The following is a 27,916-nucleotide window of genomic DNA, read 5'->3' on the forward strand; positions in this document are numbered from 1 at the left end:
AGGGTGGATTATTTTTTTTCAAACATAAATATAATTTATATCTGATTCTGCCTATTAACTATAGTATGTGGAGCATGTTACTCCCAAACATGTTGGAGATTCAAAGCATAAATTGGGTCAATATCATTTTAAATGAATTAATGACAGTATGCCCGTGACACAAAGGGAAGGTCAGGACCTGGGGCAGCCAAGCCTGACCTCGGAGGACAGCACTGCAGAGGCGTTCTGGCTCGTCCACAGCTGCGCGGCCTCGTCCTCTGTGTGAGAGGAGCCTGCTCTGGGAGCCGTCGGCACCCACGCCCCCGGCTGCCGGGCGGTGGGTGCAGGGCCCGGCAGCAGGAGCTCGGCCAGGGTGCCAACAGCAGCTGTCACCAGCAGGTTCCTGGTGACAGACAGAGCTTTCGGAGCCCTTGTGTGGAGTGGCCTTTTCTGCCTTGGTTGCTGGGAAGTTCTGAACTAAGTTTCACATTTAATTGCTTTAACAGCCTTCAGCCAGGATTATTTAATGCCATTCTTCCTCTCTTCCTTTTCCTTGTAACTTTGGTCATTCACTTTTATCCTTGACTTTTATACTTGACTTTTATACTTATTGTACCAGTATTGTTAGTATAAGTTGCCTTGAATTTTTTTTAAATGGGTGAGTCTAAAAAATCTGTAAATGTGTGTTGTAAAAGTCAGTGTTATAATTGTAGCAAGTTAAAGAGTCATCCTTTTTAAAAATCAGATAAAATGAGTGTTGAATAAGAATAAGCGTGTTTACTATTCCAATCTAATTTAATTCTAGTTATGTATTCATAACTATTCAAGAATGAGATAGCAATAAGAATTATAATTCTGAGAAAGAAACAGAGTTGCAGTTTTGCAGGTGACAGTTTTCTGTATGTATAAAATACAGTGAAATGAAGAAAGTGTCAGCAGGGCAGGGAAGGGACACGTGCAGGGCACTGCACAAGCACAGGCTGCGGCTGCATCCTCCAAGTCCACGGAGGGGACGTCTGCTCTGGACGTGCCAGAGCAGACGGCGGGAGACACGGTGATGAGAGAAATCACTGCGGCAGCCTTGTGCAGGAAATGAGAAGACACCGAATCCATACCCCAAACAGAGCTGACTTCTGCCTGCCTACCCCATCCCCACCCCCCACCGCTGATACACTCATCTGCTCAGGTCAAGTCATCCAAGCCTAACCCCGAGGTCATCTTAAGTACTCCCCTTCCCCTTACTTTCACCCTCACAACCAGCCGCTAGTTACCAACTTCTGACACCCCCTACACCCTACCTCTTAAATCTAGCTATTCTTACATCCATTCTCCTGACCTAATTGAAGTCTGCATCCTTTTTGCCAGAATTACTAGGTGATTTCTTCAGTTTTACACACACCCCACCCCCGCTCCATGGGTGAAATAAACATATTCTGGGAAGTTTTTGGCATTTTGGGTTTTTGGGGTTTTTTTGGTGGGGGTGGGCGGTATTCTTTTAGGAACTTTTTAATCAAACAAAAAGGAATGTTTATGTGCATTCAAATAGATTAGACCAGGGTTTCTCAGCCTCGTCACTATTGACATTTTGGTCCAGCTGGTTCTTTAGTGCTGGGCTCTCCTGTGCATTGTGGGATATTTAACAGCATTCCTGGCCTGCACCCACCAGATTCTAGTGCCATTACCCAGGTACGACAATGAAAAATGCCTCCAGGCATTACCAGGTGTCCACCCCCCGTGGAAAACCACTGCATTAGACCAAGAACCTTTGGGCTGCAGTCACTACGCACTCACCTTGTCTCAACACGTTTTGTTTGTATTGCCTCATTTAACCCTCGCAACCCTGAGTAGATACTGAAACCCCCTCTGTCACATGAGCCAGCAAAGACTTGGAGCAAGTGATGTGTGCCGTGTGACCGGCGTCCTGTGTGACCCTACACACAGCCGCGTCACTCTGGGTGACTCCCATCTCCCCAGCTTCCCAGCTGTGTGACCTTGGGCAAGTCAGGTAACTGAACCCTTTCTCGGCCTCAGGTTCCTGTAAGCTGCTAAGCATAGTGCCTGCCTCCTAGGCCCTTGGGAGTTGACACCAGTCCGTGCGTGCGGAGGAGTCCGGTCAGGGCCGGCGTGTCATAGTGAGCACTTGTAGTGGCAGGTCACGGCGAACACACGGGTAAGGAACATACCTTGTCTCCGAGTCAGGTTGGAGACGGCGTCTTAGACTCGTGGTCTGTGTACCGGAGCCTTCTCTGAGAGCACAGAAATGGAGGCAGCGACCTTCCTCAGGCTGTCTGGTCGAGTTCCCACAGGAGATCCTGGGAGGCCCCAGAGGGGGGTGAAGTGCGGGCAGGAGAGCGGTGAGCGGGGGGAGGCCCGGGGGCGATGCAGAGAGCGGGTCCTGGAGCACACGCAGCATCTCGTCCCCACCGTTTCCGGTCTGGGTAGAATCGGGCCCTTATTTTGTATCACGTGGCTGCTTTTCTGAGTGTTCAGCCCCTCCTGTGTGTTTAGGGAGAAAATACTCTAAAAATAAATAAAGGTTATGTTGAAGTATATATAAACTTACATAGAGTGTATGTATAGTAAACTTTTAGTGCAGGACTGTGGGTACATAGACCGCATGTGAAGCCAGTCACTTGGAGCAAAGCGAGCGGACCACACAGGTGTGGAAACCATCCTGTCACGTGAACTGGCACTAGAATAGGCCTGGTGTCAGAATTACTTCTAATATATCTGCTTAGAAAATATGTTGAGCATTAAAAAGGAATGCATACTTTAAATAATCATTTAAACTCCTGTTTAAATGATTCCTTTTTTAATCCATCCATGAAAATAGCACCTTTTCATTTTAACGATTCATTAATAGCTAATGACATTGTTGAAGAAGAGAATGAAGATTTGCTAAGTAAAACGGGCATGAAATATTTTAGTCTCTACTTCTGTATGAACAAATGAAAGTTGTTTTCTTACAGAAAAGATAGTCTTCCCTTTCCTGAATTACTAACGCACAAGGAAACGCTGTGCATTGCGCCATGAGCCAGGATTAAGCTCGAATTCGCAGAGAAATTAACAGAAACAACAGTGTGCAACGTTTCATTCGCACCTCAAAGGATCCGATGTTTATTTTCTTTTTAAAATATTTGAAATACATAAGATAACTTAGATTTTTCAAAGCATTTGTTATACTTTAAAAATTACTTTCACATCAGTTAACTCACTGAAGCAGTTCATTTATAAGAGAACAACAGTGTATTTGTTAATGTGGATCAAACCAGAACATAAAATGACAACTTAAAAGTAACTCTGAATGAGAGATCAAACGAGATGGGGAAAAATCTGAATCGTCCTGATAAATGAGTTAACCCAGAGAATCCTGTTGCTGGCAGCAGAAGGGGGACCTGTTTGCACATATTCACACCAACATACTGGCAGCTCTTGGCTTGTGCCTAATGCTCAAAAATCCCTAGAGACTTGAGTGTGGTTTGGTTTGCTTTTGCTTTGCTGTGGTGGCACTTACCAGAGTCTGCCCTTCAATTCTGCCTCATCTTTGAATGTCGTATTGTCAGCTCTCACAAATGGATGTGGGTGTTTTTCTAAAATAAGAAAAGGGACAGGGAGGTCACAGGTGGGGAGTTGGGTGGCTGGTTAGGGCAATGCTGGAGCAGGCGGCCAGCTCTTCTGCCCCTGGCACCATGCTGCGGAGGGGCTGCGGACAGAAGCAGGTGCCTGTGGTGGCACCACTCAGGTGGCAAACAGAGGCGGCCCCTGGGGTCACACCCTGAGGTCACACCGGGGCAGGGTGCTACTCACACTCGGCATTTTATGAAACCCAATTAAGTGCCAATTCAGAAAATGTACCGACAGGTTATCTTAAGCAAGAAAAAGCCATCAATTAATTGCCTTAGTAATATGATCAGAGCCTCTTTCAATTATAAACCTTTAGATAAAACATGAAAATAGGGATGGAAGAATAATCTTACAACAGATATAACTGTACATGAGAGTTTGTTGGCATTTTAAATGACCTTGCCATTTTTTTAAATTTATTTTTTCAAGCATTTCAAACCTTTGTAGAGAAAGTTAAGCATAATTCTGGTATATATTTTTTTAATCTAAAAGACAAAAGTCCCAGCAGGCCTCTAAAAATTCCATGTGCATTACACAGTGATTTACACATAATCCTTCAGGTTGTACGCTGAGTCGCCCTCCGGCCTCGTGCTGGGCGTGCGCTGCTGCTTGGGTGGGGAGAGCCAGGCCTCTGGATCTCTTTTCACGCAGGAAGTGCAGAAAATGGTGCCAGAGGTCAGCAGCAGCATGGCCGAAATGAATCCGACGTAGACAGCTCCTCCAGGTTCATGTTTGTTGCTTTCGGGAACTGTCAGATCCAGAAAGGTGGTGATGATCTCCTTTGTGTACCACACTGTGGGTATTAAACCGGAGATCCCTGCAGACATGAGACAGACGCCCCCAGCAAAACAAGTGTGACTCTTGGTCTCTCTGTCCCCTCCTAAGCGAGTGCACTGCATCCCCACCGTGGAAGTGCAGATTCCCACAGCAGACAGGACACAGGCCAGGACCATGGCGGCCCGTGCGGCCTGCACGTAGGTGGGGAGGGACAGAATGGAGTACTTGAGGGTGCAGCTGAACATGCCGGTGCTGTAGCACGTGCAGTCCATCCACAGCCCTTGCAGCTGGACGATGGCCGTGATGATGTTGGGGCCCGTGTCCACAGTCACCTTCCAGTTGGGCAGCACGGTGGCCACCAGCACTCCAGAGACCCCGCAGAAGGCCAGGGCAAAAGCGAGGAGCTGGATGCGCGCCAAGCCCATGACTTCACCACCGTCGGCTTTGTCTGCCCAGGAAATCCTCGTGCTCAACTGCAATGGCTGCTGGTCAGAATCGTCGCTGTTGCCATGCAGTGGAGGACCAAGTAACAGAGGCTGTGGAAAGAGACAAAGTCAGGTTCGAAGGAAAGAAAGAAGAAGCAGAAAGGCCTCTGTGCGTGGTGGGGACCAGTGCCTCGGCCCTCAGTGGGTGAGGGCGCAAGTGCCCAGGGCCAGCGCTCACAGCAGGCCTTCAGAGGCTCCGTCCTGCGCGGACGGGGTGGCCAGCGCTGGGTGTGTGCCGGAGAGGAAAGGGCGGTCCACTTTGTCTTCTGAGAACGCCAGCTGTACTTAGTTGTCTGCAGAGTGGTCCTGTAGCCTTGCGAGGAGACCCAGGCCTGCCAGGCTGCTGCCATAAGACCTGCTCAAGAACTTGATAGCATTATGGGTTTTTAAAAATTGGATTTTTAAAACATTTTGATATTAAGTAAAATACTCTAGGCTATAAAGAAGAAAAGAATAGTTTAAATCTACCCCTTAAAATGAAATATTGATATACACTGGGAAGGTTTTAAGTGTTCAGAAGCATTGATTAAGCACCCACCGTGTACCAGCATGTGACCCGGTGAGCTGAGGAAGAGAGGAAAGTAGCGGAGAGGAGTCCTCTGGACGGTTATCCCCGGTTCTAGTTCATAAACGTTTGCAATGTCCTCACCTGCGGTGCCACTTCTTTCACTTCAGGTACGAGGTACTCAGAACGGAACAATGAAGCTACTGTCCTTTGCTCTGAGAATGTGAGATCCTTTCTAGTTGGGACCAGAATCCCTTCCTGACCCAAATGCCGCCGTCAGCCGTAAAACCGGTTATTCAGAACAGTTCCCAAGTAGGGACATCAAACCTCGAAAATACGCACAGAAATAGCCACACCATTACTTGTCCGTGAAATGATACCAAACATAATTTAACACTTTATTTTCTCTCTCTTTTTTTTAAGAGGGAAAAGTTAGCACTTTGTGGCTTTACTGTGTTTTAATCTGGCAGTACTCACTGCCCCCTTTGAGAAATGTACTGGTTTCCGAAATACAGCAATACCAGCTTTTGTGTGTTTCTGAATTAAATTTTGAATGATGTGTTAAAGCGGCTCTATTGTGATTCACATATATTTGGCAAAAGGCAGTGTGGGTCAAATCTTGGCTGTCTGGAACCTTTCTTTGCCTCAGTATGCTGCTCTGGAAAATGGGGAGGATTATACTACCTATATGGTGGAGTTAAATACATCAATGCATTTTAAGGGCTTATCTACCCTCATAGAAAATATTCAATAAATTGCAATTGGCATTGCTATTAATGTTTTTATTTTATATCCTATGACAAATACATGTCATGTGATCTTTATTTTGTATCACATGGCAGTTTCTTTTTTCTCTTCTTTGGGCTGATTTAATTCATTGGCATAGAATCTTAGAGCTGAAAGAAACCATAGCTATAATGTTCTACATCGTCCTTTTTTTTTAGATTAGCAGCCTGTACCTATTTCCCGTCACCCCGGTGCTTGTGGTGAAAGCCTCCCCTGGTTGCTTTCTTCCTGTGGAAGGCCAGGAACGCGTTCTGTCCAAAGGCACAAAGCACCATTACCTATCAGCTTCACTCACTCCCTTTCCCACCAAAAAGGAAAAAAAGCCTCCAGAGGGTGTTAATTTGGCAAATGACTTAGCTCTGGAGGCGCACCAAGGAGGTTGCTGCCTGGCTTTTGTGAAGTACATGCCTATATTGAAAGTACGAACTTGCCTGTGGTTCTAACAGTGATTCTCTAAATCCTGGGCTGTCTGAATTCCATTGCTCTGTTTTTGTTCGTAGTCTTAACATGTGAAATTTAGAATTTTATGAGAGGATTTCCCTGAGATTCTGAATTCTAAAGAATCAGATTTACTGTAAAGATCTGAGGGCCTAAGATTTACCTGCCTCATACACCTTATTTCTTTACATACTGAGAACAGAACAGAAGTTAAAGTCTCTAAAAGAAAATAAAGGCCATGTTTATAGTTTTATAATAGCTGTTTGCAGGTTTGGGCCGAGAGCTCCAGCCAGCTCACTAAATTACGCCTTCCCCGACCCTTTTCCACGTAGGGGCTCTTTAAGAGGCAGACTGCTGTTAACATTCTCTGACAGCATCTCATTTCTTTCTTTTTACTTTGGCTGAATAACCTTGATGTGTTGATCCGTCTGTGCTCAGCTTCCCAATTATAACCCTTTTTTTCTCATTAGCCAATACATTTTGTAAATTTCAGTGTAATTCAGACTTGCAGACAGCTTGTTCATCTTAATTAACAAGTACTGGCAGTGATAAATTACAGACGGCCAGAATCAGCGTAAACAATATGACATTGCATTCAGTTAGCATAGCGCTCGCTTATGTCAGATATTGGACTTAAATGCTTTCTTCTGTCTACAGAACTCAGGCAGAAAGAATTTGTTCTCCCAAAACAAGGTCACTGTTCTGTTTCTTCTGTAAAAACACTCTGGCATCTTAGCTGCAGTGCTATGAAATCTTTTGTTTCTTCCCCTCTCTGGTCGCAAGCACGATCCCGTGTGAGGCCTGTTCTCTCGAATTTCTCTCGGGAGCCGATAAAGGCACACTTTGTTCAGATGACTGTGCTGGTGGCGGGGGTACCGTGGCAGTCAGCAAACTTGGTTCTAAGGAGAGAACTCCCTCACAGCTCCAAAACACAGCGTGTGCAGAATAGAACCTGTGAGGGTTAAGTTTGTGAACTATTTGCCAAAAGTCTGGAGTAGGTATTATTAAAGAGTAAAGTCAGTTTTCTAGTCGAAACTCATTTATATCAAAGCTAGTATTTAAAAACAGATTTACAACCTAAAATTCAAGCTAAATGGCCCTGGAAGAGCTGTATTGAGCATTAAGTATCAGAGAAGCTTCTCACTTTCCATACCTTTTGTCTGTAGCTGTCACTGTCTCAGTCCGCTTGGTCAGTTGTCTTCACGTGAACCCCCGGGACATGTGACGAGGGAGGTGACACCCACACATGAGGCTTCCTGCACAGCTCCTGGGTATCACTGATACGGCGCCAGCCAGCTCACTTGCAAATAGCAATAAAGAGCAACACAGAAAGCTGAGTGGTAAAAACTGCTGATGGGGCTAGAAGATAAATACCAGGTTCTCCATCTCATTTTTTGGACTGTGGGAGAATTGAGAACGGAGAGGCGGGGAAGGGAGGGAGTTGTCGTGACAAGAGGATTTGTCGAAACCTGAAAGCTGAAAATGTTTCGTGTCACTGTGCACAGAGGAGGGTTCTTCGGGAGCCCACAGAAAGGCTTTCTTTTCTTATAATGTTATGTTTTAGTCCATAGTTATAATTTATTTTTATCTGTGTTGGAAGACACAGTTTATTATTTGATGTCCCCAATTCTTTATGGTCTGAAATATTTTTAACTGGATTGTGCTTTGCAAATAATAGTTGAGACTGTCTTTTTTTTAAGGGTTGATTTACTTATTTTTAGAGAGAGGGGAAGGGAGGGAGAAAGAGAGGGAGAAAAACATCAATGTGCAAGAGAAACATCAACTGGTTGCCTCTTCCACAACCCAGGCATGTGCCCTGACTGGAAACTGAACCAGCAACCTTTTGGTTTGCAGACCGGTGCTCAATCCACCGAGCCACAACAGCCATGGCAAGACTATATTTTTATTCTGGTGCTTGTGACTTGTCTAAAATCAAGATTCACAAAATTGGTAGCTTTCAAAAGAAACAATCAAAAGACAGTTTTGAAAATATTTTTTTTTGGCATGGAAGAAAAGCCAGGAACAACTGTTGATTAGAATTTCGATCAGTAAACCTACCAGAATTTTGGCGGGGGGCTGTCCTGAATTTCCTTCTGTGATGCCTTCCCCTGAGGAAGGTTTCTGGAGTGTAATTTAATATTAGCGCTTTGAGAAACATGAAGAAAGTACATCAAAATGACGTGACGAACCGTTAGCTGCAACAGTGATATCCAGCCCTGACATCCTAGGTCGTGAGTAACAGCACAGACGCATCACACCTGCATCTATTTCGGGTTCTCAGTTTTTCTTTCTCAGTAATTTCAGTTCTACAAACTACAAATTCATATCCCCTGTATAGAATGGGAGATAATTTTATGATTGGATTTTAAAAATTTTTAAACTGTTGATAGTCATGTTAGATGTTAGCCATTTCTTTAAAAGAAAGGAATAATAAAATGCATGTTCCACTTATATGGGTTTTTCTAGGTTTTTCTTTATTGCTGTTTTTTGGTGGTTTCTTTTCATCTAAGTCAGGCATTTAGCAAGATGTTAAACATCTGATCGCTGTGGATTTGCTCTTCAGCCATAGTATTCATTCCAATGTTGTTATAGGAACATCTTTTATGTCGTGGAGGTGTGTGAACAGTTCCCTGTATAAACACTGGATGAGGTGGAGTTGAAGTTCAGGCACTGACAGGAGCTGCTCCTGCTGTATCAGGAGAAGTCCCCTGGACCCTTTAGTGCCCTGGCCAGTGGGGCTCCTTGCCGTGCTTGTCGGTGCAGACTCGCCTGCACTGAGGCTGACAGATGGCGGGTGGAGGGACACGCATCTCATCTCTGACCCCAGCACAACACAGCCAGCCGAGAATCAATGGCTAAGCTTGCTTTAATGTTCATTACTATTTTCAAAATGTTTTTGATAATTCTTCTGCCTTGATACTTATTCAATATCAACTGTTTTTAAATGACAGATTCTGAAATGCAAATAGCTTTTATTAACCACAGACCTCTAATCAGGCAGAATCTCTCATATACAAAAGGATCTGGAGAATAAAGGTATGTGGAGAAATACAGTTCATTGACATTGTCTGTTTCTAAAGTGGACAGAATTAAAGGGAATTAAATCTTTTATGTCCATAGACTTCCCTGGATGAATCTCACCCCAGTTTATCTCCCTCCCCCCAAGTTCATGTCTCTTTCCCAGCCTCTCCCAAGCGGAGTATTCACCTGCCGACAAGACATCACTGACAGACATCACGGACCAAACCAAGCCCCTGACCTTCCCACACCGAGTCCCCCCTGCCTCCCCGTGTCAGTTGGTGGCAAACCCGTCCTTCCGTTTGGCACACCCTGGCGTGTAGACCATCCTCGATTCCATACCCAGCATCCAGTCAGCCAACCAACTGCTGCTTCTAAACTTCAAAGCACATCAAGAGTCCTACCACCTCGGAGCCCTGTACTGGTGGAAGACCTCTAAGAGTGGAGACCTCAGGAGGGCCAGGATTTCCGCCTGCCTTGTTCGTTACTATTTCTCCGGGGCTGGGCGGTGCCTGGCCTGTAGTGAGGATACTGTAAATATTGAATGAAAGAATTCAGAAGCTGATCTCGAGTGTAGAAAATAACATTACTAAAACTGTACATTACCTTTGCATGAGTAAAAGTATAATTTTGACCTTTCCAAATGAGACTACTCTTGAGTTTTATAATTTTGGTGTAATAATAATATTTATCATTTATGAGCTGCTTCTTATATGCTGAATACTGTTTGAGGCACTTGGTTACTTAATTCTCAAGATAAGCCTGCGAGGTAATAGGAATCCTCATTTTATAGATGAGAAAACCAAGCTCCAGAGAAGCCGAGTAACAGCTAAGGCCGTAAAATGAGTAAGTGGGAGTCTGGGCCAGAATGTGGTAAGTTTTGAGGCCCTTCTGTGCTCAGAGCACGGTCCTGCCTCCCCTTGGAACAAGTGTATTTCCAAGTCTCATCCTGTGGAGTCGCTCCCGTGTGGGGCTGCCTGGGTCGGGCTGTGGACCAGATCCACTCTGACATCTCCGCAGGTGTACGTGTAAGTGCACACTTCTCGCTCACGCTTAGTGACTGCGGAGTAGCAGGCCAGTGCCTCAGCAGTGCATCTATTTTTGTCTTTAAAATGTTTTCACTTTTCTATTTTTAAGGAAAAATTAGCTGTGATTGCCTTCGTGTTTCTCCTAGTTATGATAATCTGGATATCCAGGAAAGCTGTTTGCTTTCTGAATCAGTCATGCAGCTGGATAGCAAGAAATAGTAACAGTACCACACCTTTGCCTGGGCGTGTTCTCCAGACAACTGCCTCCCACCCCCCACCCCTGCCAACCACGCACCACCCAGCCTGGGGAAGGCCCTGAGACCCAGCTCCTGGCCCAGTGGCTGTGATTTCACTGCTCCGGGGTGCTGCCCGCTCGTTGCAGTGGAAAGTTAGGGCTCTGGTTTTTAAAAAACAGTAGGGTCCTTTTGTAGTTGCTTTCCGTTCAACCTTGAAAATAATGAAATTCAGAATATGATAAGATAGTTTCCTATTCTAGGCCCACAAATTTCAAGTGATTGGCTTAATCTTAAAATAATGTTTCTCTCCTGACCCAATCTTATGAAATTAATAGTATCAGCTGTGAACACAAGTAGTCCATTGTTTTCCTAAACTTTATGGTCACTTTAGTTATAAAATAATGTTTTAGATCGTTGTGAAGACTTTCTTAACTTTTAAGAAAATGGGCCCTCTGTAGTTCAGTTGATAATAGTGGAAAAGGAGATGAATACTCTTGGGTTTGCCTGCGCGCTTGGGTTTGCGTGTGTGCTCTGGTGTCCGACTAGGCCGTCCTGGATTCTGGTGACGTCTGCAGCAAGTCGGATGCAGGTGTCTGCGTGCGGGCTGTGCTTCCATTTGCTCGATTTTCTGTGACCAGGTTTTTACAGTGTCATGTTACTCCTGTTTGTCTCCATGAGAAAGGGTCTGAAGGGCTTGTTTCTCTCTTTGTCACAGGAGTTTAGAACACTAAGACTGTCCCTGCGTCCTGGTGACATTTGCAGATCAACCTAATCTCACAAGTAACAAACACAAACTTGTTGTGGCCTTGCCATTGCGTGCATTCTCTTTGCACATTATTTTGAGGAGCAGGGCACACAAACAAAAAACGACCGTCATTTATTGGTAGTGTCTGAGATTGTGGTCTGAGTGCATCAGTCTGGGTCCGGCCCTCAGTCACCGCTCCTCCTCTTTCGTCCCTCTTCCCTGTGATTCTCCCTTTTTACCCGCCTGGGTTTCCCGCCTCTTGTCCTCTTGCCCAACAAGAGGGCTTGTGTCAGTTTTAGTTGTTTCTCCTTTATTTTTCAGTCTCCCGTGATACATAGGGAGCCCTGTGAGGCCCACACACCTCCGAGGCGAGCCTGGTAAAATCACCACGTGAAAGACAACCTGTAGCTGCGTCTTTAACAAGGCAGACGGCCTTTCCAGTTAGAGACAGGAAGAGCAGGACCGCACGAACACCTCTAAAGAGGAAATAGTTCTCAGCACAGGAGAGCAGGTCTGTGCCGCCAGCACACAGGCCTGGAGCACCCAGTAGCCTGTCCCATGCCGATGCGCGGTCACGGCTCAGGCTTGGCACCAGTGGCGGTCACGGCATCAGCCTGTGCGTGCGTGCTTCCATGCTGTTACCGCCATTGGCGTTCGCTTCTGCAGGACTGGAATGTGCCAGCCGTACAACCTGCGTATAGCATCTGGTTGCTCTGGCAGTTTTAAATTAATATATTGACTCATTTTGAATTAATATATTTCTGTCCAAGTTTGTTTATCAGTCTTTAATAATAGTAATAATAACAAATTTTCTATAGCAGCAGCAGTTACTGAGTGCCTGTGAGTTTGCTTAGACGCATCACTGAGGATCAGAGTCTCTCAGGACCTGCGAAACCAGGGGCTGGGCCTGCCGATTCCCAGTAAGCCGCCACCCGGCAGGGCAGCCCTGAGCCCGTGCGGGCAGCTCTTGCACACCCACAGCTGCAGTGGGAGCAGGGCACCTCCAGAGGTGCTGACCCACGAACACCAAGGCCATGGTTTGTGGGGAAGGTCAAGGTTTTAGAAAGGTGTTTTGCCGCGATCATCTGAAAACTCCACATTAGATAGAACAGAAAATCCTAACCAATGTTTGTTTTGTTCCTCTTGCATTTCGTTTAGAATTAAGTGTACACCCCTTTCCTGGGACCAAGGAACCGTGACTCATCTTGTTGTCACTGTTATTACTAGTTGACATGATTTGCATACATGCATACATAATTTACACAGTCAAGTGCTCTCTTTCTCATGCTGGGCATCTCAGGCGGATTTCTCATCATGCTCTCAGCTCTCTGTCACTCTCTGTGTGTATCCTCTGAGAAGGAGAAAAACCATTCCAAGTTCTAAGGAGGAACAAAAACGTGGGAGGGAATTCTGTAGAAATTAGCATTGCTGCAATAACAAATAAATTGTAAAATGCAGGCACTAACTTGTTGAAGACACTTGTTTGGAATACCCGGAATGCTTTGAAAGTGTTTGAGTTTAAAGTTTGTACAACTGAAATTCTGTCCCTGGGCAGGGCCCGAGAATTACAGGTAGAATAAACTAGTTGTAGGATATTTGATTTACATTTATATCTGTAAATGTTTTGGTTTTCTACAAAATGCATCATTATAGCATCATAGGTACTGATGACTTGTTACTCTTGTCCGTGGAAGTTGAAACTGCGAGGTCTGATGTTCCACGGGAGGTCACAGTCAGCTCCAAGTAGGTTCCTGAAGGTGACGTGGTGGAGGAGGGGCCAGGTGTCCCCAGTGCACTCACCTTCCTCTGTCGGTTCTCCTGACACTGACCATGGCTCACCCAGACCCTGATCCTGTGTTTCACTGGGCGGCGCTGACGGCCTCAGACCCAGCAGACCCTCTCCACTGCGCACGATGCCGCTCCAGCTTTGAATTGTTCCCCTCCTGTTGTTCTTGAAGTCCCATTGATTATTCTCTGTTTTCTCCTCATTCCTTCTATCATCTTCAAGTTTTGATTATAGCTCTGCCGATTAAATCGTAACTGACTTTGTGATTGTTTTTCCTCTCTAGTGGTGTGTCCTTCAGTGGCTTGAACGCCATGGGAGGTATTGAAGACCCTTTTCTAGACAGTGGCCAGTATTGTTTCGTGGGGTAGTTGTTCTGTTTTTTGGCACATTATGATCATCTCAGGGTCAGGAGCCAGGCCATGCATTCTTCAGTATCACCCAGATCGTGTTGATTTGAGATCTGAGTTGACACTGTCTAAGCTTCGAGATCTAGTAGCCTCTTACCCTGGGGCCTCTTGTGAATCTGACGTCTGCTCTACGCTCCTGTCAGTCTTGTCCTGGACACTCTGGCCTGGAAAGTGGAACAGCTGCCTCGAGCCTCTTGCATCCAAGGATGCTGTGTTGAGAAACATAATCTCAGCTTGCAAAAGCATTGACATTATAGTGGATTTGGGAGACAAATATTTAAATTCATTATAAATACCTTAATTTGAAATTTCAGCAAGTCATCTTGGTGTACTGATAGACTGACTTTGGGAAAGGGCTGGCAACGTCAAACAGGAGTTTTTAAGTGCGTCTATTACCTGTGTACTCACTTCTTTGTAATCAAACCCTTTAATAGACTTAACATTGAGAAAGGGAAAAAGTGGCTGTAATTTTAAATAAGCATTCAATTATAAGTAAAAAGCACTTTTATATCTGTTACCATAGTTACCAAGGGGCTGTCCTGTGGCTTCAGAGAACATGGGCTCCATTATTCGGAGTGATTCTGAGAAGAGTCTGGAGGCGAGGATGGCAGAGCAGGTTCCTCCCGGAGCAGGACACTTTCCTGGAAGGGCCTTTCTATACAGGGAGCTTCACCGGTCCCCCATGAAGTGTAACTGTATTTGATCATGAGTGGACATTTGAGTTGCGTTACACTGTTAGCCAACTGGGCACCAAAATTCGAACTTGAGAAGTCTACTGCCACAGTTTACACTGCAGCTCTATTTGGGCAGGGTCCTAAAACCTTATTTAGGCAAATGTTGGGCATTTCCTGTATTTGCAAATACCAGCTGTATCTCAAAGGAATGAAATCAGGCAAATGAAGATGAGGCCACAGTTTTAAATCCAGGGAAGCTGGAAGTGGCCACTTCTGCACCGTAAGAAGAATCATCTACCCCATTATTTGTGTGTTTTGTCTTAACGGTCTCTGAACGTTGGAGTTTCCGTGTTTCGTGGGCTTAGGGGTAGGTAGGGCTTAAATTTGTCTCATATCTTTGCTGAAAGCTTCTTTTCTCTGGAGACTGGAGGCTGTTGGGTGACACCCAGTGCCTAAAGGGGTCCTTTCAGAACCGACACAGGGTAGACGTGGGGTGAGAGGACTGAAGGAGCCGAGCCAGGGAGGATGGCAGACCGGGAGGTAGGGACGGAGTGCCAGGGCGTGGGGGCGTGGAGAGTTACAGAGCGGGGTAGGCGGAGTCAAAGGGTGGCCTAGAGCCTTCCCTGCCAGTTGTCTGCACTTCCCAGTCCCCCCGGCGGCGGGAGGACAGGTGGAAGGGACGTTTCAGAGTGTATGAGCAGTATCTGATGTTCACAGTCATCACAGTTCGATCTGGCTGCGCCTCCCACTCACCCCAGCTGTCTGTTCTCTCTGCTCTCCCCTCCTCAGACAGGCTCTGAGAGGAAGCAGTCTTTCCTTCCCAGCCTACGGTAGCACTCCTGTCACTTCAACCCCGAGGTCACCCCCGCCACGCCTTGTCCTCTTCAGTTCCTCTCTCCTCTTTCTTACTCACCAGCCTCTCTGAGACCCCTGGGTGCTGTTCTGTGGGGGGTTTTGAGGTTCTAAGGAAAGTCCTGGCCTTGTAACCAAAGGACTTGGTTTCCCACAGGGTGTGCCTGTCACTAAACTTGATGAAACTAAGTAAGCCTACAGAACACAGTTTGACGACTTAGAATTTAATAAGAACGTTGAACATTGTCTTCAGACAGTCACTCCAAAGTGGAGTAACTGCTGTTCCACCAAAGGGGAGTAACCTTCCCTGAGACAGGCTGCAGTCTGGCAGACAGTAGGGGAACATTCTCAGTGCGGAGAGACCCTGCCCCCGGCAGCTTTCACTCCCCTGCTCAGGACCGTCCTCCTGCCAGCGCACCGTCCGACCACAGACTGGTCACTGCAGTCCGTTATATCGAACAGTGCAGCCCTCGCTCACTGAAGACATTCAGGAACAGGGTGGTCGGCTGTTCAAGGAGGGGAGACAGCCCAGACCTCCTGAGGACAAACGTCCATGCTGGCGCCTTATGCGGGGCACATCTTCAGGCGCTTTCTTTTCTGGTTCTGAGGGTCTCTTGTCATGCAAGCACTGGACCTCCACCCTAAACACGAAAACCCAGTCCCCATCCTCCTAGAACACTGGCCAGTTTTAAGGAGTTTTGTAGCCACAGACTCTTTAGGAGCACATCCTCCTCAGAGAGTTTGATGACCCCATAGTGTTCGACAGACGGAATTCCTTTTCAGAAGGCCGTGGTGCAGCCCATAAATCACAGTGCTTTGTTGGCCTTTGTAGAGTCTGTGCGATGCTCTCAGCAGCGAGTTCAACAGGTCCGTAGACCAAATCCTCTGTGTGTTCTGAGCAGACTCCCGTTGCCTAGAGCGTGGATTCTGTCAGGCATTTGGGGGTGTAACACATTTTTCCCTTTGTACCTTCAGTATTTTTCCTTTGTTATTTTGAATATATCCTTGTGAATCACTGTGAGTTCATTTTTAGAATAAGTCAGGCTATAAAACTCCTACCAGATTTGCCTGAAAAGTTTTATTTTCTGATAATTAAAGAATCTCAACAGCTGGTAACAGCTTCACACTGAAGCAGTGACATTTTGGTGGTTTCCTTTTTTCTCTGGGTCCTGCTTGTCCCTCCTGGGGCATTTGAAGTTGCTACCAGGAAGTTACGTGGCTTTGCAGACGACGCTCATGAATTCCGTCCAGCTGATGAATCGGTGTCTGTACCCAAAATAAGTGGTGTCCTAACTGACTCGCTTTCGGAGGGAGTTTTACACTAAGTCGTCCTTGGGGCCCCGTCTGCCTTCTGTGTTTTGAAGCCCCTTCTTACAGTCAGAACTGCTGCCTCAGCTTATTTTTACTCATTCAGAAACTAAATAAAGCATTCTGACGCCATCTGTTACCTGCCTGCTGACTTTAATGATTATTTGGATTGATTTTAAAGGCCATTGTAAAATTGCATTTTCAGATTCAGTGATCATCAAGCACAGGTCCAGTGGATGTCATTATAGAACTAATGCAACTGACTGTGATTTCTGAGTCAGCTCAGATGCAAACTTGGCAGCTTGAGTGCCCAGAGAGGATGAAACCGAAATCCACGGAAGGCTTGTTTGTGAACACCATGCTCTTGGCAACCCTTCTTCCTGTGCCCTGCAAAGATGGGTTGTTTATAATGTTACACCATGCAACAAAATGATGTGCGTTTGCTTATCACAAAGGTGGACGTAGGCGTGGTGCACTTCACCCCCCTGGTGCGGCCCGCGATAGAGCAGCCGTTCAAGCTGGTGGAAAAGGTCGTGCGGAGCGCGTTCCAGTTCCGAAGGAAACACTGCCATCGCGGACTCGGGTAAGAGCGCTTCCTCTTCCCCCTGCCGTGTTCCTTACGAGATCCTCCATCGCTTCTTCAGAGATTCTGAACTTCTAAAAAATAACGCATGGTCTCTGTAAATACTACCCTCAGTTCAAGTCCCACGTTACATAAACCCTGACTGCCACTGAGGGAAAACAGACCTCGATTTAGCCTGAGATGCCACATTCAGGTTTTGTTTTAGCAAAAGGACACCGGAAAACCGACAGTCACAGTTTACAATGACCCTGCACTTGGAAGGTCACGGTTTCTCAGTCAGGACTTACACCACTGGAACTGTGGACTCTCAACATTTCTGACCCTACGTGTGTGGGTTTGTGGGGTTTTAAAAAATCTCTCATTAACGTACAGTGGGCACACAAAACTGTATTCCTTTCAGGTGCACAACATAACGAGTAGACATGTACACACCTTACATTGTGGTCACCACAGAGCGTCTGATACCCATCCGCTACCATCCAGAGTCATGACCGTGTCACTGCCTGCACTTCCTGTGCTGGGCACTGCATCCCTCGGGCATCTTCACCTCACATCCCTCCCTCTTCACCCATCCCTCCCACCACCTGCCCCTCTGGCAACCACCAGTTTTTCTTTATGTGTCTGCTTTTGTTTGATTTGTTCATTTGTTTTGTTAGATTCCACATGTAAGTGAAGTCATATGGTGTTTGCCAGAATTTTCCTGTCTGATTCATTTCACTTGGCATAATACCCTCCAGGTCCATCCGTGCTGCCACAGATTGTACGATTTCACTTTTTATGGCTGAGTCATAGTTATATCATCCTTCTCTGTTCATCACTGGACACCTAGGTGGTCTCCATTATCGTCACTATTGTGTTGTAAACAATCCTGAAATGAACGTGGAGTGCATATATCTTGTTAAATTAGTGTTTTTGCTTATTTGGCTATGTGCCCAGAAATAGAATTCTTGGTCGAACAGCAGTTATCTTTAATTTTTTTGAGGAACGTCCGTACTGTTTTCCACAGTGGCTGCACCACTTTACAGTCCCACCAACAGTGTGCACAAGTTCCCTTTTCTCCACGTCCTCGCCCCCACTTGTCACTAGCTGACTTTTTGATAACAGCCATTCTGTCAAGTATGAGGCAATATCTCATTGTGGTTTTAATTTGTATTTCCCTGAGGACTAGTGATATTGAGCATCTTTTTATATGTCTGTTGGTCATCTGTACATCTTCTCGGGAGAAATGTCTATTCAGGTCCTCTGCCTGTTTTTTAATGATTGTTTTCTCGTTATTATTTCTATGAGTTCCTTATATGTTTTGGATATTACCCCTTATTAGATGTATCATTGGCAAATGTCCTCTCCCACTCAGTAGGTTGTTTTTTTTTTTCATTTAGTTGATGGTTTTCTTCACTGTGCAGAAGCTTTTTAGTTTGATATAATCCCATTTGTTTATATTTTGGTTTTGTTTCCCTTGCCTGAGGAGACATAGCCAAAAGAATATTGCTAAGACTAACATCACAAAGCTTACTGCCTGTTTTCTTCTGGGATTTTAATGGTTTCAGTTTTAAATTTAAGTCTGTAATCCATTTGAGAGTATTTTTGTATATGGTGTAAGAAAGTGATCCAGTTTCTTTTCTTTTTCTTTTTGCATTAATCTGTTCAGTTTTCCAAAAACCACTTATTGAAGAGACTGTCATTTCTCCGTGATATATTTTTGCATCTTTTGTTGTGGATTAATTGACCAAGTAAGCAAGGGTTTATTTCAAGCTCTCTGTCCTGTTCTGTTAAGCTGTGTATCTGTTTTTGTGTCGATACCATAGTGTTTTTACTTCTGCAGCTTTGTCATAGAGTCTGAAATCAAGGAGCATGTTACCTCCAACTCTGGTCTTCGTTTTCAAAAAGATTGCTTCATTCTCACAATTGACTATTCAGGGGTTTTTGTGATTCAAGATGTAGGATTATTTGTTCTACTCCTGAGAACAATGCGATCGGTACTTTGATAGGGATTTCATTGAATATATAGACTGCTTTGTGTAGTATGGACATTTTTTTCTTTTCTTTTTTTTAATATATTTTATTGATTATGCCATTACAGTTGTTCTATTCCCCCTTCATTCCCCTCCCCACTGCACACTCCCTCCCCCACCATTCCCCCCTTTAGTTTATGACCACGTGTCTCAAGTTCTTTAGCTTCTACATTTCCCATACTAATCTTGCCCTCCCCGCCTATCTATTTTCTACCTACCATCTATGCTACTTATTTTCTGTACCTTCTCTCCCCTTCTCCTCCTCCCACTCCCCTGTTGCTAACCTTCCATGTGATCTTCATTTTTATGTTTCCACTCCTGATCTAGCTGTCCTCTTAGTGTGTTTTTGTTTTAGGTGTGGTTGTTAATAACTGAGTTTGCTGTCCTTTCACTGTTTATCTTTTTTTTCTTAGGTAAGTACCTTTAACATTTCATATAATAAGGGCTTGGTGATGATGAACTCCTTGAATTTGATCTTATCTGAGAAGCACTATATCTGCTCTTCCATTCTAAATGAAAGCTTTGCTGGATAGATCAATCTTGGTTGTAGGTCTTTGGATTTCATGATTTGGAATACTTCTTTCCAGCCCCTTCTTGCCTATAAGGTCTCTTTTGAGAAATCCGCTGACAGTCTGATGGGAACTCCTTTGTAGGTGACTGTCCCCTTATCTCTTGCTGCTTCTAGAATTCTCTCCTTCATTTTAATCTTGGCTAATGTAATTATCATGTGCCTTAGTGTGTTCCTTCTTGGGTCCACCTTCTTTGTGACTTTCTGAGCTTCCTGGATTTCGTGGAAGTCTATTTCCTTTGCCAGATTGGGGAAGTTCTCCTTTATTATTTGTTCAAATAAGTTTTCCACTTGTTGCTGTTCCTCTTCCCCTTCTGGTACCCCTATAATTCAGATGTTGGAACATTTCAAGATGTCCTGAAGGTTCCTAAGCCTCTCCTCATTTTTTTGAATTCTTGTTTCTTCATCCTTTTCTGTTTGGTCATTTTTTTCCTCTTTCTGGTCCACTCCTTTGAGTCCCAGTTTCCTTTCCATTACTATTGGTTTCCTGTGCATTTCCATTCATTTCAATTAGTTTAGCCTTCATACATTCCTCTAATTTGTGACTAAAATCCACCAGTTCTGTGAGCCTCCTGATCACCAGTGTTTTGAACTGTGCATCTGAAAGTTTGGCTATTTCTTGGTCGCTTTGAGTTATGAGCTCTGGGGCTCTGAGTTGTTCTTGAGCCATGTTTTGATCTGTTTGTGCCTGTTACATATGAGGAGTGGAGCCTTAGATGTTCACCAGGGTGGGGCCACCCAGGTCGCTGGTTTGTGAGGCTGTATATGGGGGCGTGGTAAGAGAGAAGCCACCCAGATTGCTGGTTTGTGATGCTGTATGTGGGGGCGGGGTCAGAGAGGGACAATAGCAGTCCCCTCTGCCACTTCCCGCCACTGGGGCCTGCCTGGTCTGTCTCACCGGTCTAGCTCGCTCCTTCACCGGTTTATCTGAGCTCGAATGTGTGACTATGGTCAGCCCTCAGTGAGACCACTGCCTTGCGCCCTCAGTGGGTCTATCCGCTACTCCACACCTGGGAATCTGCCTACAGCTGCCGGCGGGCCTGGGTTGCACGCTCGGGTCTGTCCAGTGGATCTTTCCTGCCCAACCCTGCTCTGCTGCTGGCTCTGCCCCTCTTACTGGTTTGGCTGAAGGGTTCGTTATTGTCAGACTTCTGTATAGTTCAATTTCCTGTGGTTTGGCTGTGTTTTTGTTGCTAAAAACTTTGTTGTTTTTAAACTTGGTTGTGCGAGGAGGTACAGTGCTTCGACCCACGCCTCCATCTTGGCGGAAGTCCTAGTATGGACATTTTTAACAATATTAATCCATTTAATACATAAACACAGTATACATACTTTTTATTTGTGTCTTCATCAGTTTCTTTCTTCAGTGCCTTATAATTTTCAGAATACAGTTCTTTCACCTTCTTGGTTGAATTTATTCCTAGGAATTTTATTCTTTTTGATGCATTTGTAAATGGGGTTGTTCTCTTAATTTCTCCTTCTAATTGCTTGTTATTGGTGTATAGAAATGCTAGTATTTTGTTGAGAATTTTAGCGTCTATGTTCATCAGGGATATTGGCCTGTAATTTTCTTTTTTTTGTAGTATCTTTGTCTGGTTTTGGTATTAGGTAGTACTAACCTCAGAAGGAGTTTGGAAGCATTTCTGCCTCTTCAACGTTTTTATAATAGTTTGAAATGGATAGGTATTAATTCTTCTGAAATGTTTGGTAGTATTCACCTGTGAAGCCATCTGATCCTTAACTTTTCTTTCTTGGGAGCTTTTTAATTACTACTTCAACATGTGGCAGTAATCACACTGTTCAGATTCTCTATTTCTCTTTGGTTCAGTTTGGGCAGGTTGTAGGTTTCTAGAAATTTATCCATTTCTTCTAGGTTGTTCAACTTGTCAGCATATAATTGTTCATAGTATTCTCCATCCAGAGGTTGGCAAATGCTGTTGATGTCTGCAACTTCCCTTGAAATCATTCGCTCCTATAGTCTCACTGCTCTGCCTAAGTCACGCCCTGGCTACGGGTGTATATAGTTGACTTTTGAAAAATAGTTTTTTAATTTTTCAATGACAGTTGATGTACATACAATATATTAGTACAATAATATATTAACCACAACCCAGTGATTAGACATTTATGTAACTTTAAAAGGGACTGCCCCAGTAAATCTAGTACCCATCTGACACCATGCATAGTTATTAAATATTAACTCTACTCCGTATGCTGTACTTTACATCCCTATGAATACTCTGTAACTACTACTTTGTACTACTTAATCCTTTCACCTTTTTCATTTAGACCCCCACCCCCTCCCACCTGGCAACCGTCAGTCTCATCTCTGTATCTCTGTGTCTGTTTCCGTTTTGTTTGTCCTTTGTTCTTTAGATTCTGCATATGAGTGAAATCACATAGTATTGTCCTTCCCTGACTTCACTGAGCACAGTATCCTCGAGGTCCATCCGTGTTGTAGCGGATGGGTTAAAGGAGGGTTCGTTCTTTATTTTCAGTCTGAGTCATATTCCGTCGTCTATACACACCACTTCTTTATCTACTCATCCACTGCTGGACACTGCGGTTACTTCCGTATTGCGGCTATTGCAAATACTGTTGCAATGAACATGTGCGTGTTTTTGATTTAGTGTTTTGGGTTTCTTCAGGTAAATATCCAGAAGTGGAATTTCTGGGTCTTTCATTGTCTCTTGTTATAGCCTTTGTTTTAAAGCTTATTGTGTCTGCTCTAAGTACTGCTACCCAAGCTTTTATCTTTTTCATTTCCATTTTCATGAAATATCTGTTTTTTCATTTCTTACTTTAAGTCTGTGTGTGTAAGGGTCTTGTTTGTATGTCTTTCGATTGGAGCATTTAAAACCATTTGCATTGCATTACAGGGAATCAACAGTAGATTTCAGTTACTGTCTTCTTTATTTCTGCGTGCTTCTTTGTTACGTTTCCTATCTCTTTTTTGAAGTCCTCACTAAGTTCATGTACATGTTCCCTAAGTTCATTGAGCATCATTATAACCAGTGTTTTGAGCTCTGCATCTGGTAGATTGCTTGTCTCCATTTTGTTTAGCTTATTTTTTTGGAATTTTGTTCCCTACTTTCCTTTAGGCCATGTTTCTTTGTCTCATCCTGGCAGCCTCCCTGTGTTTGTTTCCATGTGTTAGGTACAGCTGCTCTGTCTCCCAGTCTTGGGAGAGTGGCCTAACCAGTGGCCTTGGCAGAGTGGTCATAGGTGTCCTGGAGGCCCAGTGGCACAGCCTCCCCGATAACCAGACCTGGGCTCTGCAAATGCATCCCCCATGTGGGTGGGCTGCGTGCACCCTCCTGTTGTAGTTGAGCCTTGATTGCTGTTGGCACATCAGTAGGAGGTGTCTGCCCCCAGGCCAATGGGCTGTGAGGACTGGCTGTGGCTCCAGTGGAGGAGCTGCTGTGCAGGGGCCGACCCCACGGAGCAGGACTCACACTGGCAGGGCACTGGTGCCCACTGAGTCCACCTCTGTGAGTGTGTCACTCGTGGAGATGGTTGGGTGGTGCAAGCCAAGATCACCTGCTGCCTGTGACCTGCCTGGGGCTACCCAGCGTGAGCTAGAGTGATCTGCAGGCGACTGCTACTTGTGCTGGGCTCAGGTGCCTGGGGGAGGCCGAGCTGTGATCCAAGGCTGGCTGCTGCCAGTGCTGGGCCTGAGGCCATTTAGCAGAAGGTACTGGGCACACTGAGGCCAGATGCTGCTTGTTTGGTGTTTGTGGACCTTTGAGAGATTTAGACAAGCCTACAACATTGGCCAAGATAGGTTGTTTGTGTGGAAAAGCCTTTGACACTGCCTTCAGTGGGCCAGCAAGCTGGATGGGGCACAGTCTCACGACTCACCTGAGGTTGGGACAAACTATGTTTCCTTAGCCAGGCTGTTGGATAATGAGACACAGTCCTGAATTCTGGCCCTGTGAGCGGAGGGCTCGGCAAGGGAGCAGTGACCTCTGCCAGTGCTTCTCTCCAGGAGAAAGCTGCCCCTCCAGCCTTTGCTCCAAAGCCAGATAATTCATCTCCTCATTTCTGTCCCTAGGACTTTGTGAGCTGCTGCCCCAGCTCAGGAGCTCAGAGTGTGTGAGTTTGGGTCAGTCCATTTGTGGGCCCTTTAAGAGCAATGCCTGGGATTCCAGCAGTTCTTTAATACCCTCAGCCATAGTCTCCACTGCTTTTCACTGCACTGGGCTGAAAGGTCCTTATAAGGACCTCTCTTCCTGACACTGCACCCCTGGACTGGTGCGGGGCAGAGACCTGCTGGGGAATGGAGACCTGCTGGGCAGGGGACTGGACCCCTGGATCCTTGGGTGACCTCCACATCCAGGATATTCCTCGATTTTTAGCCACTACGCCTGAATGTTGTACCAATCCATTCCATGTCTCCCCCTCTTCTACCAGTGTTGATATGGCTTCTTTTTTAAAATCCCTAGTTGTAGGACATCCGAGCTAGGTTTCAGGTGGTCCTAGAGGATGGTTCCGCTGTGGTTTGGTTGAATTTTGATGTGGTCGTGGGGGGATGCAGGTGCCCCACTCACCTACTCCACCATCTCGACCGAGAGCGCCGTAGCGTCCTTTATGGTCCTCGTGTGTCTGGTGTAGGTTGTCACTTCTCTTTCATTTCTGATTTCACTTCTTTGGGCTCTTCGGGCTCTCCCCTTGCTTCCTGGATGAGTCTAGCTAAAGGTTTGTCAGTTTTATCCTGCAAAAGGAACCACCTTTTAGTTTCATTGCCACCAGCTTTTCTATTGCTTTTTAGTCTCTATTTGATTTTTCTGCTCTGATGTTTATAATGTTGGTCCTTCTACTTAATTTCAGTTGTAGTTGTTCTATAGGTGTAAAATTACGTTATCTGGGACTTTGGGTTGTTTATGTCTTAAAGTCGACTTAAACCTTAAGCATGCACTGCTCCCTTAGAACTGCTTTGGCTGCATCCCATGCATTTTGGGAAGTTGTTTCCATTTTCATTGCCTGTTTGATTTCCTCTTTGATCCATTGGTGGTTGGCTAGCATGTTGCTTTGTCTCCATAGTTTTGTCTTTTCCAATTTTCTTCTATTTGATTTCTAGTTTTGTATCAGTGTCATCAGAAAAAAATGCCTGATAATTATTTCAGTTCTCTTTAATTTGCTGCAGCTTCGTGTCCTAACCTGCAGTCTGACCTAGTGGATGCTGCATGTACTGCACTTGAGTGGAATGTATATTCTGAGTTTGGGGATGAAATGCTTTTTTTTAATGTCTATTCAGTGTGGCTTAATGTGACATTTAAGGCCATTGTTCCTTTAGTGACTGGCGGCGTGATCTATCCGTGGTGTGAGGGGGTGTTCGAGTCCCCAGCTGCTGTTGTAACATTGTCAAGTTCCCCCTCGTGTCTTTTACCATTTGCTTCACGTATTTGGGTGCTCCTGTGTGGGGTGCGTTGATACCCACCATGTTACATGCTGCTCTTGGAGGGACCTTTTTATTACGCGATGTCTTAGTCTCTTTTTACAGTCTTTGTTTCAGAGTCTGTTCTGTCTGGCGTGCATGTGCCACCACAGCAGTCCTGTACGCACAGAATATCTTCTGCATCCTTTCATTCTCTGTGCCTTTTGCTGTGAAGTAGTGTCTTGTAGGCAGAATAAAAGCGAGGCCTTTTCTTCCATCTGTGCAGCCACCCTGAGTCTTCTCACTGGAGTATTTACTCCGTTTACATTTGAAGTACTTACTGGTAGGTGTCTACTTGCTGCCGCTCTGTTCGCTGTGGTCTGGTTGTTCTGTAGTTTTTCTGTTCTCCATCTCTTCCCTTGTCTTTTCCTGTTTTTTTTCATGTTTTGTGTGGGTTCCTCTTTCTCCTTTTTTTGCTATCTTTTGTAGGCCTGTGGTTGCCATGAGGTCCATGTATATTCACCTACAGAGACAGCAGACTGTTCTCAGCTGACGGGCATTCAGGTTTGAACGCATTTTAAAAATGCTACATTTTCATTTCGCCCCGTCCCTTGTCTTTTTACGGCAAACTTGAGATCTTGCTGTTTAGTGTTGGTTGATTTTGCTACTTTTGTCTTTTAACCTTCATATTAGCTTTTTAAGCAGTTGATTTACTATGTTTATTATATACTTGCCTTCAACAGTGAGACTTTAACTTTCTGTATTATTTCTGATTATGGCCTTTTTTTCCTGCTTAAAGAAGACCCTTTAATGTCTTGCAAAGCTGATTTAGTACTAAGGAACTTCTTTTGCTTCTCTGGGCAACTCTCTCATTTAATTCTGAGTGATAACCTTGCTGGAGAGAGTATTCTGGTTTGTAGATTCCTTTTTTTTTTTTTCAGCATTTTAAATATATCCTGCTACTGTCTTCTGACCTGTAAAGCTTCTGCTGAAAAAAAAAAAAAAGGCCAGCTGATAGCCTTACAGGAGTTCTTTTCTATATTCTAGTTTTCCTCTTGCTGCCTTCAAGACTGATTCTTTAACCTTCAGTATTTTCATCACAGTATGTCTTGATGTGGGTCTGAGTTCGTCTTGTTGGGAACACTGGGCATTCTGGACCTGCGTCTCTATCCAGGTTGGGAGAGTTTTCAGCTCACTAATGCATTCTTCTGTATTACTCACAGAAGATCTAATCAGGTTCTCTCAACCTTTCTCATCTTGTGGCACATATAAACTAATTACTAAAATATATTTTTGACAAAAATAAAAGTTATAATTCTGATTCATTTATACAGGATGGCTATTGGATGGTGGGGTTTTTTTTTTTAATTTCACAGTCTAAGGGAAGAGAGGCATTGCATGTTTTAAAAACTCTTGTGGCACACGGGTTGAAAATCACTGATCTGATCTGCTGTTGATTCTCCATTGTGTTTTTCATTTCAGTTATTATATTCTTCAGCCCTGATTGGTTATTATATCTTCCAGCTCTTTCTAAAAGTTCTCACTGAGTCCTTTATTCTACTCTGAAGTTTGGTGAGCATCCTAATGACCATTACTTTGCTCTTTATCAAGCAAAAATTACTATCTTGGTTTCACTAGAGTTTTGTTCCTTCATTTGGAACATATGCCTTTGTCTTATTTTGACTTTGTGTTTATGTCTATGAGTGAGATAAAACAGCTCTCTCCCCCACCCATGAAGAAGTGGCCTTGTGTGGGAACCACCTTTGTGCACACCGTGTGAGCCAGGTGGTTTTGCAGGCCACCAGAGCCAGCACAGGTCTGTGTGATGCCCCGAGTGGCCAGCTGGCTGGGGCAACCCCAGGTGCACGGCTGCCACGGCACCCTGGCTGCCCAGGACTGTCTTGTGGAGAGACGGCCTGGGGCTCACTGTGGCAGCCTTGTAGGTTGACCAGAGCACTTGGACAGGCTCCCACCCATGCAGCGTATTTGGGGGGTGGGGGAGACCAAGAGTGACACTCACCGGCATGTCCAGTTCTGGAGGGTTCGTGCGATTCCCCAGCTTCTCTCAGCAGTCTCTCTTGTGCAGAAGCTGTTCTTCAGGCGGTGTCTGTTGGGTGTGTTTGTGGGAGTAGGGGAGTTCAGGGTCACCCTGTGCCACCATCTGGTAGGATTTCCCAACTGTGTGGTGTTTTTCCCGGACACCAACCGGGGATTCCTACAGTTGCAGTCTGGTGAGTAGGTGGAGTCGATCCCTCAGTCTAAGGAATCAGTGCCACCAGACTGTCCCTACTTCAGACACCTGTCCCAAGCCCTGGGCTGACACGTGTACTTCTGACAGACTAGCCGTTAATTGGGGATGTCCATAACCCCTTCTGCAGATTCAGTCATTTGCTAGAATGGCTTATAGAATTCAAGAAAAATACCTTACCTTCATTTACTGGTTTATTATAAAATGTGTAACTGTGGAACAGCCAAGGGAAGAAAAGCACAGAGCACAGCATGAAGGCCGCAGGGCGCTCAGAGTGTCCGTGCCTGGTCTGGGGTCTTCAGCCTGGAACCCTGTTTTTAGCAGTCTTGGTGGAAGGTCCATTGTGTAGGCACAGTTGATTTAAGTTATTGGCCACGGGCGATTGGTTCGATCTGCCCTCTTTGGAGGTCCAGAGGTGATGGCGAAAGTCCCAACCCTTCATCCCACGGTTGGTTCCTCTGGCAGCTGTCCCTCATCCTG

The 27,916-nt window shown here is 45.2% G+C and overlaps 2 protein-coding genes across 6 annotated transcripts in view; one reads left to right on the forward strand and one right to left on the reverse strand.

Annotated features, from left to right (window-relative positions):
• Nucleotides 1-27,916, forward strand: part of TFB1M (transcription factor B1, mitochondrial) — a 57,225-nt gene that overhangs the window by 26,703 nt on the left and 2,606 nt on the right. For both annotated transcript variants that reach the window (XM_037126135.2, XM_037126134.2), the window contains exon 6: nt 17,104-17,231. In XM_037126135.2, coding sequence (XP_036982030.2) covers nt 17,104-17,231 — 128 coding nt within the window. The remainder of the gene's footprint in view (nt 1-17,103; nt 17,232-27,916) is intronic.
• On the reverse strand, nt 3,078-27,418 carry CLDN20 (claudin 20). Of its 4 annotated transcripts, XM_053668788.1 has the most exons (5): nt 13,912-17,108; nt 8,653-10,143; nt 7,748-7,894; nt 5,515-5,697; nt 3,146-4,916 (listed from the first exon to the last, which is right to left on the reverse strand). In XM_053668788.1, exon 5 carries the CDS (start codon nt 4,803-4,805, stop codon nt 4,146-4,148), a length of 660 nt encoding a protein of 219 aa, XP_053524763.1. In that variant the 5' UTR covers nt 4,806-4,916; nt 5,515-5,697; nt 7,748-7,894; nt 8,653-10,143; nt 13,912-17,108; the 3' UTR covers nt 3,146-4,145. The 4 variants fall into 4 exon arrangements, with proteins under 4 accessions (XP_036982033.2, XP_053524763.1, XP_053524761.1 ...); XM_037126138.2 differs by lacking the exons at nt 8,653-10,143; nt 13,912-17,108 and adding an exon at nt 27,209-27,418 and having other exon boundaries at nt 3,078-4,916; XM_053668786.1 differs by lacking the exon at nt 13,912-17,108 and having other exon boundaries at nt 8,653-10,898.

This window comes from Artibeus jamaicensis, unplaced genomic scaffold, assembly GCF_021234435.1.
Source record: "Artibeus jamaicensis isolate MK-2021 breed Jamaican fruit bat unplaced genomic scaffold, CSHL_Jam_final contig_497, whole genome shotgun sequence".
NCBI classification, from domain to species: domain Eukaryota; kingdom Metazoa; phylum Chordata; class Mammalia; order Chiroptera; family Phyllostomidae; genus Artibeus; species Artibeus jamaicensis.